This window comes from Trachemys scripta, chromosome 10 (assembly GCF_013100865.1).
Source record: "Trachemys scripta elegans isolate TJP31775 chromosome 10, CAS_Tse_1.0, whole genome shotgun sequence".
Lineage (NCBI taxonomy): Eukaryota > Metazoa > Chordata > Testudines > Emydidae > Trachemys > Trachemys scripta.
This window is the reverse complement of record NC_048307.1, coordinates 78,509,237-78,523,310: the sequence shown is the minus strand read 5'-3', so window position 1 is coordinate 78,523,310 and position 14,074 is coordinate 78,509,237. Positions and strand designations below refer to the sequence as shown.

General features: G+C 49.2%; 1 protein-coding gene across 1 annotated transcript in view; it reads left to right on the top strand.

Annotated features, from left to right (window-relative positions):
* PCSK6 (proprotein convertase subtilisin/kexin type 6) overlaps positions 1–14,074 on the top strand; it is a 106,295-nt gene that overhangs the window by 34,990 nt on the left and 57,231 nt on the right. The window contains exon 6 of the mRNA XM_034784903.1: positions 10,026–10,198. Coding sequence (XP_034640794.1) covers positions 10,026–10,198 — 173 coding nt within the window. The remainder of the gene's footprint in view (positions 1–10,025; positions 10,199–14,074) is intronic.

Here is a 14,074-nt window from a genome sequence, read left to right as displayed (position 1 = left end):
TAGAGTTACCGATTGTGGAACAGAGCATGCTGTCGCTTTAGCAAAAGTGATTCTAGATGGATTACTAAAATAAACTCACGATTTAATGAGCAAAACTTGTCGGGGAGGCCTATTTGTCACACTCAAAAAGCTACAATCTAATTTTACTTGCTGTTCTTCATTGCGCTTGCATTGCTGTTTATTTGCTGTAGGCAAAATACATTACTACTCAATAAACAAACAGTGATCCTGGCATACCTTCTTTTTTTCCTTCTCTTCTTTACAGCCTGCATTCTGAAACTTTTATTGCTTACTCTGTGGGAAACAGCTGATTTATTTCCCTCTCCTGCCCGTCTTTTAGTTAACTTTGGTTTCCTTCTTCCAAACTCTATAACAGGGGTCGGCAACCTTTCAGAAGTGGGGTGCCGAGTCTTCATTTATTAATAATTAACTCCAATTTAAGGTTTCGTGTGCCCAGAATACATTTTCACGTTTTTAGAAGGTCTCTTTCTATAAGTCTATAATATATAACAAAACTATTGTTGTATGTAAAGTAAATACGGTTTTTAAAATGTTTAAGAAACTTCATTTAAAATTAAATTAAAATGCAGAGCCCCCCGGCCAGGAGCCGGGCAGTGTGAGTGCCACTGAAAATCAGCTCGCGTGCCGCCTTCGGCACCCGTGCCATAGGTTGCCTACCCCTGCTCTATAACCTATAGATCCTGCTGCAGTATTATATAAATTTGGGTTTGATTGCTAGCTCGGCTAGCTATATTGGCTCTGCTATGTGATGAGACTGAGGTAGGGTGACCAGACAGCAAGTGTGAAAAATCAGGACGGGGGTGGGGGGTAATAGGAGCCTATATAAGAAAAAGACCCCAAAATCGGGACTGTCCCTATAAAATCGGGACATCTGGTCACCCTAGACTGAGGGGATATTTTCCCTCTATACAAGAGCACAGCCGGCAACATCTTTAATGGGAACAAAGTAAAGGGAGAATTTATACAGCTTATTTTTTAGGCTATCTATGTAGGTATGGACCATACCATTGCCAGTGTGCCTTGCAAATGTCTCCACACCTCTGTGAGGCATGCAAGTATTATTAGCCCCATTTTAGATGGGAAACTGAAGCACAGAGAGATTGTGACTTGCCCCAGGTCACACAGGATCTGAGAGAGGAATTAAGTTCAGATCTCCTTATTCCCAGTCCTCCTCCACGTGCCCATCTTTTCGCTGCAGACTCACGAAAGGCAAATCCTTCATTGGTTCATAGACACTCCAGATGGGCAGAGTGTCCCTGTCAGGCCTGGGATGTAGCTTCACCTTCACCCTTACAGGACTTGTCAGATATTAAATGACAAGATCTGAGCCAAAAGGCCAGGTAGAAGTGAAGTGGATGTGAGGAGCATCTCTGCCTGACCTGCCTTATACCTAATGCGCGTAGTCCAGCGAACGGCTTACATTGTCCCCAAGCTGCTGTTTACTCCAGCTCTTCTCTTACATGTAGTGCTGGCCATGTCGCTCTGAAGAAGAGTCATCCAATCACGAGCTGAGCTGGGTCCCAATTCTGCAAAGTGCCAGGCACCCCCAACTCCAGTGCTTGGCTCCTTGCAGGGTCAGGCTTGGAGTTCGAAAGCTAGCTTTTCTTCCCACCGCCTGAAGGATTTAGTGCTTTGAATTATGATGCTACAAAAGGTTTTCTCTTAAAAATGAATAATGTGCGAGATAAAGTAACAGTGGTGTGATAACGCTGTTTTCCCTCACATCTGTCAATCCAGGATAAATTAAGGTGTGATAGTGACCAGCTAACTGAAAAAAACCTTCTTTGGTCTGAATAATAAGCACCTGTGTAGCACATGCAAAAAAACAATTCCTTGTCACCTGTCCATGCTATTTAGGAAATTTAAAATGCTGCTATAAAACATAGCCCTGCCTAAGGGTTACTGTTTAGTGTTCGCTTCAGTTTCGTTAGTTCACTTCACAAAGAAAGGAAGCTTTGGTAAATGTCTTTGCTCCTTTGCTTTGTATTTTGGAGATTGTTCCCTGCTGGCAGCAGACGGCGTTAGAAAAAATATATTTGAATTGCCTGTAGTCCAGAGTACAGCTGCAATGGTAATTAAATCTGTCTGCATCTGTTTGGTTTAAGAAAAATAAATGTGGCAAGGGAAGTGCATTTTTATAAATAGGCGTCTGCTTGGCTGGCTCCAGTAGGCCCTACAATGCCCAATCCAGTGCTACCTTTCAGACATGAAGTCACTTAACAGAGTTACTAAACTAGACTAACTGAGCATCAAGGAAACAGACGGCTCTGAGCTGTTTTTGTCCACTCTGTTGATGTGCACCGGGGCGGCTGCCTTCTGATTGCCCCCTCTTACCATGGGGGGCCCTGAGCATCCGGCCCCAGTTTTCCTCCTCTCCGGTACCCCAAAGACTCTCCATGCCAGGCTCTCTTGCCTCAATCATGTCCCTCCTTGGGGCTGTTTTAGTATCAAAACCTAGTGTAAGGAGTTCAAAACGTAAGTCTTGACACAAAATGAGGTCAGATTTAGTGATCCCAATGGATCTTTCTGGCCTTGGAATCTATGAATTTATGAAAATCCGTGTCTCACCCCAGTGCCAACAGCCGTTAAAATCACCGGAGAGACAAGCTGTTATTGGACCAACTTCTGCTGGTGAGAGAGAGACCGGCTTTCGAGTTCTCTGGGCCTGACCCAGCTCCACCTGCGGTGTCTCTCCCACACACCCAGCAGGGCCGCAGGAGCTGAGCACGGCTCTCCTGCAATCACTCCTGACTGTGCCTGCATGCCATGGCATTGGCACTGAGGGAAGGAGACTCCTCTCCTCTGCTTTCAGCGCTCTGCCTGTGCTTTGAACCTGCGGAAAGGGGTGGGGGGGCAGGTTGAGGACAACCAATTGCCCCAAGGTCTCATTAGCAGAGAGGTGGGGGAGGGACCGGGACTCCCCCTTGATTCCTTGTTCCACCCAACCTCCTTGGAGCCTCTGTTCCCATAGGGTGGTACACAGATCACTCCAGTTTCACCTGGGGTCAGGCTTTCCTCACTGGATAACTTCTGTGATCAGACGCAGCCTCTTCCATCTCCATGGGGATGTGTCAAGCCAAAGGCAACATGTATACACATCCCTAGCCTAGTGTTCCATTAACATGCGATATATATGAACATTGTCTCTAGGACAGTGGTTCTCAAACTGGGGCCGCTGCTTATGTAGGGAAAGCCCCCGGCGGGCGGGCCGGTTTGTTTACCTGCTGTGTCCGCAGGTCCGGCCGATCGCGGCTCCCACTGGCCGCAGTTCGCTGCTCCAGGCCAATGGGAGCTGCTGGAAGTGGCGGCCAGTACGTCCCTCAGCCCGCGCCGCTTCCAGCAGCTCCCATTGGCCTGGAGCAGCGAACCATGGCCAGTGGGAGCTGCGATCGGCCGAACCTGCGGACGTGGCAGGTAAACAAACCGGCCTGGACCACTAGGGGCTTTCCCTACACAAGCAGCATCCCAAGTTTGGGAAACACTGATCTATTTGAATTAGTCTTCGCAGTCACAGTGATTCACTGTTCCAAAATCTAGGTCCCTTATGTATCGGTGTGAGGAAGACTTCAAGAAAAATGATGATAAAAAGCTGGAGTGAAATGTGCTATCACACCTATCACTTTTCCTCCTCTTCAGCATGGCAGTTAGAGCATCTTGATGTCAAGCTTTAGAAGGCTCCTTTTCCAGTGGTCAGGTTTTGCCCCCTCACCATATCTCTTGGGCAACTTTGCTGGCATTTGCAGATGGCCGGTGGAGCTGCTGTGAGGTTAGACTGTAAATGGTCTGCTTGTCCTACTGCATTTTGGATATTGTGTTTGGATTTTCTCCTCTCTCTGACTTTCATCTTGATTCCAAGGGACTGATGAATCTTTATTCAGTTACAAGTAAAATTCTTGCCATCTTTTCCAGGAGATATGAACATGGGTTGACGCTTTCAAAGCCACCAGAGGAGTTTAGAGAGAGAGCTCCCAGCTGTGTGTATGGAGCTGGCTGGAAGACAAGAATTCTAGATTGTGAAACATTTCAAGGCAGCGGGAATTTGTTTGAATTCCACGTTGGTACGAAACTGAGGCCTTTTGAAATTGTTCATGAAAGAAAGGCCTTGTCTACACTACGAGAGTAGTTCGATTTTACTTAAATCGAATATTTTGAATCGATATTGCAAAGTCGAACGTGTGTGTCCACACTAAGGACAGTAATTCGACTTTGTGAGTCCACACTAACGGGGAAAGCGTCGACATTGGAAGCGGTGCACTGAGGGCAGCTATCCCACAGTTCCCGGAGTCCCCGCCGCCCATTGGAATTCTGGGTGGAGCCGCAAATGCCTTCTGGGTAAAAAAAAAAGGGGCCAGGGTGCTTTTGGGTAACTGTCGTCATCCGTCCATCACTCCCGCCCTCCCTCCCTCCCTGAAAGCGCCGGCGGGAAATCATTTCGCGCACTTTTCAAGTCATTGACAGCGCGGACGCCACAGCACTGTGAGCATGGAGCCCGCTGCAACCATCGCTGCAGTTGTGGCCGCTCTCAACGCCTCGCAGCTTATCATACAGGTTGCCCTGAGGCAGATGCAGAAAAGTCAGGCGAGGAGGCTACGTCAACGCGGTGATGGCCTGAAGTCTGAGAGTAGCACAGACCTCTCAGAAAGCAGGGGACCCAGCGCCGAGGACATCGCGGTGGCAATGGGTCATGTTGATGCCGTGGAACGGCGATTCTGGGCACGGGAAACAAGCACTGAGTGGTGGGACTGCATAGTGCTGCAGGTCTGGGATGAATCACAGTGGCTGCGAAACTTCCGCATGCGGAAGGGAACTTTCCTTGAACTTTGTGAGTTGCTGTCCCCTGCCCTGAAGCGCAATGACACCCGGATGCGACCAGCCCTGACTGTCCAGAAGCGAGTGGCCATAGCCCTCTGGAAGCTTGCAACGCCTGACTGCTACCGGTCAGTCGCGAGCCAGTTTGGGGTGGGCAAATCTACCGTGGGGGTTGTTGTGATGCAAGTAGCCAAGGCAATCGTTGATGTACTGCTGCCAAAGGTAGTGACCCTGGGAAACTTGGAGGCGATCATAGATGGCTTCGCAGCGATGGGATTCCCAAACTGCGGTGGGGCCATAGATGGAACTCACATCCCTATCCTGGCACCGGACCACCAGGCCAGCCAGTACATTAACAGAAAGGGCTACTTTTCCATGGTGCTGCAAGCACTGGTGGACCACAGGGGACGTTTTACCAACATCAATGTCGGATGGCCGGGCAAGGTTCATGACGCTCGTGTTTTCAGGAACTCTGGTCTGTTTAGACGGCTGCAGCAAGGTATTTACTTCCCGGACCACAAAATAACTGTTGGGGATGTGGAGATGCCTATAGTCATCCTCGGGGACCCAGCCTACCCGCTAATGCCCTGGCTCATGAAGCCCTATACAGGTGCCCTGGACACTGAAAAAGAACTCTTCAACTACCGGCTGAGCAAGTGCAGAATGGTGGTGGAGTGTGCTTTTGGACGTCTCAAGGGGAGATGGAGAAGCTAATGATTTGTGCTCCACAATCTCTGTGAGAGCAAGGGGGAGACCTTTATGGCGGGGTGGGAGGTTGAGGAAATTAGCCTGGCTGCTGATTACTCACAGCCAGACAGCCGGGCGATTAGAAGAGACCAGCGGGAAGCGCTGTGCATCCGGGAGGCTTTGAAAGCAAAGTTCCTGAGTGAGCAGGGTAACCTGTGACTTTCTAATTTTGTGTACAGAGAAGCCTTCACCCCACTTCCAACACACGTTTCAAAATAAAAATAGTTGTACTTTGTTAAAGCACACCGTTTTCTTTAATACTGTTTTCGCGGGAATTTTTAAAAACTGGGACGCAGACTGTGGTGCGGAGCGGGTGTAGTGTAGTCGCGCGAATGCAGCTTCTAAACTCAAGGACTGACAGGCTCCGCTGCGGTGGGATGGTTCTTTCAATGGAGCCTGTCACCCCTCCTGATAGGGACTGTGTGTATGGGGGGGTCTATGTGACTTTGTGGCAGGGGGGGGACGGTTACAGATCCCCTGCTGTGTGGCTCTGTGATCCTGCCTAAGGACCGCCGCTTAAGATCTCTAACTGCCCTCCCCTGCCACAGAGTCACAGAGCAACCCACCCCCCACCACATAACATGAAAAGAACCTCCCAGACTAACCAGGGTAACTAGTCACTGCATCACTGCACTATGTATGTGCCCTGCTGCTGTGCCTGCCCCCGACTATGTACCCTGCCAAAGGTGACTGTCCTGTCCAATTACCAACCCCCTTTCCCCCCCTCCTCCAAAAGAACATGATGGAAACAGTAGTTAACAGAAACATATTTTTTATTATCAACTACACATGGGACTGGGAAGTGAAACTTGGACGGGGGCTTGTGTCAGGCGGGAAGGAAAGTACTTGTCAAACTTTGGGGAATGAGAGCCTTCTGCTGCTCGAGCTCTCTGCAGGGGTGGAGTGACAGTTAGCAGGGACTCTGCCGCCTCTCCTTCTGTGCACTTTGGGTGAAGGGAGTATGGGACTTGGTGGCGGGGGAGGGCGGTTAGAGATGGACTGCAGCGGGGCTCTGTCCTCCTGCCTCCGTTCCTGCAGAACATCCACAAGGCGCCGGAGCGTGTCCGTTTGCTCCCTCAGTAGTCCAAGCAGGGTTTGAGTCGCCTGCTGGTCTTCCTGACGCCACCTCTCCTCCCGATCCATGTTGGCTTGGTGCATTTGGGACAAGTTCTCCCGCCACTGGGTCTGCTGTGCTGCCTGGGCTCGGGAGCAGGCTATAAGCTCTGAGAACATGTCCTCCCGTGTCCTCTTCTTCTTATGCCTAATCCTCCCTAGCCTCTGGGAGTGTGATGACAGGCAAGGTTGTGAGACAGTCGCAGATGTGGCTGTGGGAATGGGAAAAAGGGAGTGAATTCCTCAGAAAGATAAATGTACTTGTGAACAAAGAACATAGTCTTTCTCTGTGAACAGGACCATGCACAGCACCTATCACATGCGCACTCAGCACAAGGTCGAATTCTCGGCCTTCGCATTCAGTGTCTGGGGTTTTGCAGAGCACTTTTGAGAACCCTGTCAGGACAACGGAATTGCTCTTGCACGCAGACATGGTAAGCCGTAGATTCGTGGCAGCTTAAAACTTTAATATTAGCAATGGCCTCATTTCACATTGAAATCAATGTCGGTCCCTGCTGCCAGCAATCCGGCAAGCAGGAAGTCTGCTCCTGTCCCACACCCTCGCGGCTGTCCCCGGGAACGATCCCTTTCGGCTGACCCTCTCCCGCCTCCACCGCGTGGCTGCAAACCAGCGGTTACAGTTCTGTAAAGGAACGGTAAAGCAGTCCCAACACTAACATTCCCCTACCTCATTCAAAGCAGGTCATCATGAGCGACATCACCCTCATGAGGATCTCTGAGAGCGACAGACAGAGAATGCTCCGGGAAAGCCTTCAAAGACCAGGGCCGTATGCCGCCATGCTGTGCCAAGCAATGATTCCGGAGTACTTGCTAGTCTCGTGGCGCGGCAACGTGTCCTACTACGGAGGACCCAATAAGGCCGCTCTCCCCAAGAACCTAATGCAGCGGATTTCAAATTACCTGCAGGAGAGCTTCCTTGAGATGTCCCAGGAGGATTTCTGCTCCATCCCCGGACATATAGACCGCATCTTACTGTAGCTGCAGTAGCAGGGACAAAACAGTAGAGCGGCTTGGGCAGGACAATCATGCAAAACCGGACATTGCTAGATTTTTTTCAAATAGTTGCACTGCCCATGACTGAACCGTTAAGTTAATCAAACTAATCATGAGAAACCCATTTTTTAAATTGTTAATATTCATGTTCTGTTACAAATAAATGTTTAGATGTTTACAACACTTACTGGATGATCCTTCACCAGATTCTGTGTCCGGGGTAACGGCTGGGGAGGGTTGGTAGGGGATCTCTGTAAGGGTGATGAAGAGATCCTGGCTGTCGGGGAAATCAGCGTTGTGAGCGCTGTCGACTGCCTCGTCCTCCTCATCTCCTTCCTCATCTTCCCCGTCCGCTAACATGTCTGAGGATCCGGCCGTGGACACTATCCCATCCTCAGAGTCCACAGTCAGTGGTGGGGTAGTGGTGGCGGCCGCACCGAGGATGGAATGCAGTGCCTCGTAGAAACGGGATGTCTGGGGATGGGATCCGGAGCGTCCGTTTGCCTCTTTGGTCTTCTGGTAGCCTTGCCTCAGCTCCTTGATTTTCACGCGGCACTGCGTTACATCCCGGCTGTATCCTCTCTCTGCCATGTCTTTAGAGATCTTCTCATAGATCTTTGCATTCCGTCTTTTGGATCGCAGCTCGGAAAGCACGGACTCATCGCCCCACACAGCGATGAGATCCAAGACTTCCCGATCAGTCCATGCTGGGGCCCTCTTTCTATTCTGAGATTGCACTGCCATCAGTGCTGGAGAGCTCTGCATCGTTGCCAGTGCTGCTGAGCTCGCCACGATGTCCAGACAGGAAATGAGATTCAAACTGGCCAGACAGGAAAAGGAATTCCAATTCAAATTTTCCCGGGGCTTTTCCTGTGTGGCAGTTCAGAACATCCGAGCTCTTACTGCTGTCCAGAGCGTCAACAGAGTGGTGCACTGTGGGATAGCTCCTGGAGCTATTAGCGTCGATTTCCATCCACACCTAGCCTAATTCGACATGGCCATGTCGAATTTAGCGCTACTCCCCTCGTCGGGGAGGAGTACAGAAGTCGAATTAAAGAGACCTCTATGTCGAACTAAATACCTTCGCGGTGTGGACGGGTGCAGGGTTAATTCGATGTAACGGCGCTAACTTCGACATAAACGCCTAGTGTAGACCAGGCCAAAGAGTCCTCCACCCACCCACCCAAGAACAGCCAATAGCCCAGAGCAGAGCAAGAACTTGAACCTCGGGCATTCATATCCCATCATGGGGCTCCTGGCTATTCTCTGTCTTCCTCTTTCTCTGACCAGAAATTTCATCCTGGACCTGAGAAGTCATCCTGACAAAGGTGTCATTATAACTCATGTTTCTGCAAACATTTTCCATTTCAACAAATCAGTGTTTTCCAACCAAAAACACTTCATCTAAAAATGCCCAGCTCTCATTGTGTGTCTGAATCCCTAGTTGGCTTTGAAAATCTCATCCTGGGGCTTCTAAAGTTCCCAAGGATGCCCATCCTTTCCTTAAGTGAAGCCTGACAATCTCCCATACAGTCACCCCTATCACATTGCTCACTGGGCAGTAGGCTCGCATGAGCGATTTCTCGGCCTTAGAAATTGTCTCGTTTACTTTTTAGCAAATGCTTTCTGCCCTTTTTCTTTGGGAAGCAGTTAGCTTGTCCCTGATCAAAAGCTGGCAGACTGTGTCATTTTGGGGCCTGGTGTAACTATTGCTAGATAAAAGTGCATGAACTAACGTCACACACATTCCTATTGCATTCTCAGATGGGGCTTTTTGGTGAGTATTCAGGAAACAGGCTAATGAATGTCTTCCAGGCATCAGAATTAATGATTTGATTAACTGTAATTATAAGGGGGGGGGGAGTTTTTAACAGAGAAATGTTATGACTGAAAGAATTTTAAAGGCATGTTCTCTCCAGCAGATGTGGGACTCTACGAGTGTGACTTTGTGAGTGCTACTACTTCTAGAGAGAGGGACGCTGGGGAAATGTTTAGATTCACTCTGGACCAGGCTGCTTTCTGAATCCTGCTCGTGCAGCGGAACGCCCAGAGCGCTCCAAATGACGTATCATTTTAATTCTTTTCCATCAAATCAGCAACACAGAGAGAGAAAAGTGAGAGGGGGGAAAGGTTTCCAAAATAGCATAAGAACTTCACGCGGCGGAGCTCATTAGGGTACCCACATTGGCATTGTTTTCAGCTATTCAAGGCGTTACAAGCCTTTCAGTTCTCGGCAGCCTCTAACAAAGGCCTTTGATTGCAATCCTGGCACTTTCATAAAAGCCATTCAGCCCTAACGTCTAATGTTTTTGTGCTTTTAGGCGTTCGTATGTTAGATGGAGATGTAACAGATGTTGTTGAAGCAAAGTCGCTTGGCATCAGACCCGATTACATTGACATTTACAGCGCAAGCTGGGGGCCAGATGATGATGGGAAGACAGTTGATGGACCTGGTGAATTGGCCAAACAAGCTTTTGAGTATGGCATTAAAAAGGTGTGGATAATCGAGTGCACTGGAGACACTGTTTTTCCCCCCCCTTTTGCTCCATATTAAGTTTAAATTTGTGTGTGTGTTTGGGGCTGAGATTAGTGTGGGCTGGGTGTAGAAGGTTAAACAAAGAAAAGAAAGTTAAGGTCGAGAGAATCGTTTTGAGAGAGTGGTGACTCTGTCCATGCCTTGTCTATACCACATCTGACACTGCGGCTACCGAGAGAGAGCTGCACTGGTGGTGACTCATGACCAATTTTTCCTAGTGTCGACAAGGCCAAGGTGACTTCAGAACTCTCTCAGCATCTGGCATCCCTAGAAACTAGAAATGGCTTGGTGACCAGTAAATAGGAGCGATTCTAACCCCGCTCAGCAAAGCAATGTACAGAAAGCTCTTTGGGAGGCTTATAAAATCTACTCAGTACAGCCATTCTAGGCACATGTCTGGCATTAAAAATAAAATAAAAAGGCTTCCCCCAGGGCACTGATCAAACCAGCATTTCCCCATGTCAGGGAAATCCCTGAGAGAACAGCTGGGCCCAGAACTCATAGCAGACTTGGGTCTAATTTGAAATCCTGGACTGGAAGCTACGTTGGGTTAATAAATCAGAAGTATTTGAAGGGAGCTCATTTTTTATTATTAATTAGATTTATTCTCCCAAGGACTGGGGGCTGTGGGGAGGGGGATTTTTCTCTTTGTTGTAGTGCTGAGGAGAGTCCGCTCCCCCCCCCAACTCTCACTTCCCCCCTCACTTTACCTCCCACTGTGGCATTATAGCTGACAACCAGCCCTGCTAGACTGGAACACGGAGGACTCCTTGTTTCCCAGCCTGCTCGTGCTGCTTGCCTGGTGCTCAATATGGCTGCTGTGGTACGAGAGGTGCACATCTGTGCTTCCCGTCTCCCTCCCCTCTGCGTTGGCAATGTCAGAGCGGCGCTGGGCTTTGGACCTGCAGGTTTGCTTCAGGGCACCGAATTATGTGAACCAGTGAAGCAGAAGGGGAAGTTACTGTCTGACCCCACCTGGTAATCAGCACATACCCTGAAGCATGAGGATTGCTTATCTCTGTAATACTATCCAGGCTAGTGTAACTGCACACCTTGTTCATGTGACTATCTCATTCTTATTTTAGTCTCACCAAGCTCCTAATATCCCGTCTCAGTAAGTTTGATAGGTTATTTCCACGTTGCATAAAGTATTTCCCTTTATCTGTCTTAAATTTATTCCCATTTAATTTCAGTGAGTGACCTCTGGCGTTCGTATTATGAGAGAGAGTAAACAGGAGCTTCCAGTTGTCCATCTCTGCCTCCATTCTCCTGGTACAAATACTCCCTCCCCAAACACTAATCACTCTCTTGACCCTTTTCTGGAATGTTCTGCTGCATCTTCTTGGAGCTGACATGGCCCAAAGTCAATTCACTATTTAAGTCAGGCCATACAGTTGGTTTATACAGTGTCAGGGCTTGACTTGGAGATGTTTAAATCCCCTCAAAACAAGAGCTGGTAGATCAAAAGTCAGTATGTGGAAGTGTGGCTACTCCACTGATCCAACATGCATGTGACTGCAGTGAAATACAAACCATGGAACGTCTTTTGGTCTGCTGGTTCCTGGAGGACCCATGCACCATGGAAGATAGTGCCAGGGCTACAGACCAGGCCATATCATGTGCCCAACACTGGAAAAAATGATGAGTGTGGTGGAAGGATATGAGAAGTAGAAGAAAGCAATATCATTCTATTTCCTTATTCTCTCTCCCATTGCTGATACAGCCTGATGTCTGAGAGCTTTTTCAACAGCTGCTCTGCACTGAGTGGCCGCCTTGATTTGAACTGGCCACAGGGACGGTTTCTCTTTTCTGGGACGTTACCCCTGATCAGGACCCATTAATACGTAGCAGTAGTTTGAAGGAGTGATGGGTCCTGGCCTTTGGTTTGGGCGCAGGCACCTCCCTAGACTTCGGAAATGTTAAGAACATTATGATTTATCGTGTAGGAGTACAAACCCACAGGCAGACCCAGTTCCTGCTCTGAGGAGTTTATAATCAGGTGTGGTCATGCACAATGTCCAAGAGTGAGGAGTGAAAGAATGAGAGCAGAATTGCAGGCAGAGCCTTCCAAGGTGAGATTTGCGGATTACAGCATACTTTGATAGATTAACCCCCATCTTCTGGGAGGGTGCTGTATGAAAAACCAGCTCCTTCCATGCTGAGTTTCTCGAGGAGGCATTAATGCAGCATTTTTGATGACAGTCAACTACACAGAGCAAAAGACCTTTCTTGGTACCCTTCAGAAATCTACCCCTCTTCACCCACTCCATGGTAGGTGAAAATGATTCTGTATCCAAGGCTTGTGTCGTTTCTGGTACTGCCCACTGAAGGGGTGGGAAGTGGCATGGATGTTTTGGATGGGACTAGTCATACTTGTCACAGCTTTCTTGAAATACTGAAGCCAGGGCTGTTTGGTCCTTTCAGTCTGCATGGAGGAAAAGAGGCTCCCTGGGACAGGGGCAGCTCTTTGTATTTTGCCACCCCAAGCACGGCTCATGGAGACTGGCAGGCCGCCCCCGGCACGCACTTGGTGCCTGGAGCCACCCCTGCCCTGGGGAATCTTAAATTGCGGTGGTCTAAACCCGGTCTTGAGAAATCTCCTGGGACTTTGAGGACAAGCCGGGCCTCTTTTTCAGGCCTTACTTTGGCATATTTGCCTCATTTTTCTTTTACCAACTTAAACCTTTTTGGGGAGTGAAATTTGAGGAATGTCCCATTTTAGCATAAACCCTCATTAAAGGGGTTGTCATGATAAAGTAGTTTAGCCCACTAGCCAATTCAGCACCGCTGTGAGGGATTAGACATTGCTGTAGTGAAACAGACGGCCGGCATCTCCTAGTGCGGGGAATACTACGTTTGGCATCACAGTGTTTATTTTATCCTTTGTAACAATGCACCCAGCGTGACCTCGAGCCCAAGAAATATGCATTTCTAAACCTAAATTGAAACACCACTGAACTGAAGCAATGTTAGCTCAGGAGAACTCCCCTTAACCAGAGCTGAGCTCTCCTGTTGAGAGCCGTTAAGCCCATTAAAATGGAGACCGGCAAAGCTGAAGGACCAAAATTCTGTCTTCAAATAACCTTTTGAGGCTATATGTATCAGAGACTTCCAGGAAAGGAAGCTGCAGCTTCCAGTGTTTAGAGTATAGGTCGGTGAGTTGGGACAGCTGTGTTGCTGAGTCACTCTGTGACCCAGAGCAAATTTCGTCCTCTCTCTGTGCCTTGGCTCCCCAGCTGTACAATCAGGATAACGGCTCCCTAGCTTTGTAAATCTCCGTTGCAGTTTTGGGGCGAAAGTGATGCATAATTGCAAAGTAGCGTTACTAAAACAAGGACTTTTGCAGAAAGGACTTGTAGTAGGTCCTAGCCGGGGCTCGACCCTTCCGGGCAGGAGGGGAGCCACACCGACTCACTACTGTGGGAACAAGCAGTCAGTTAGTCCCGAAACTCCGGTTCTTTGGTGCAGAGTCGGAGCAACCACAGTTAAAGCTCAGGCCCTTGACTGCAGGGGCCTGAGCGAGCAAGTAGTTCAGGAGCCCAGGCCCTGGATCAGGGCGGGGCAAACACAGTTAGCTCAGACCCTTGCTTGCAGGGGCTGAGCGGGCAAATAGTTCAAAGCCCAGGCCCTGGATCAGGGCAGGGCAAACACAGTTAGGCTCAGGCCCTTGTTTGCAGGGGCTGAGCGAGCGAATAGTTCAAAGCCCAGGCCCTGGATCAGGGCGGGGCAAACACAGTTAGCTCAGGCCCTTGTTTGCAGGGGCTGAGCGAGCAAATAGTTCAGAGCCCAGGCCCTGGATCAGGGCGGGGCAAACACAGTTAGGCTCAGGCCCTT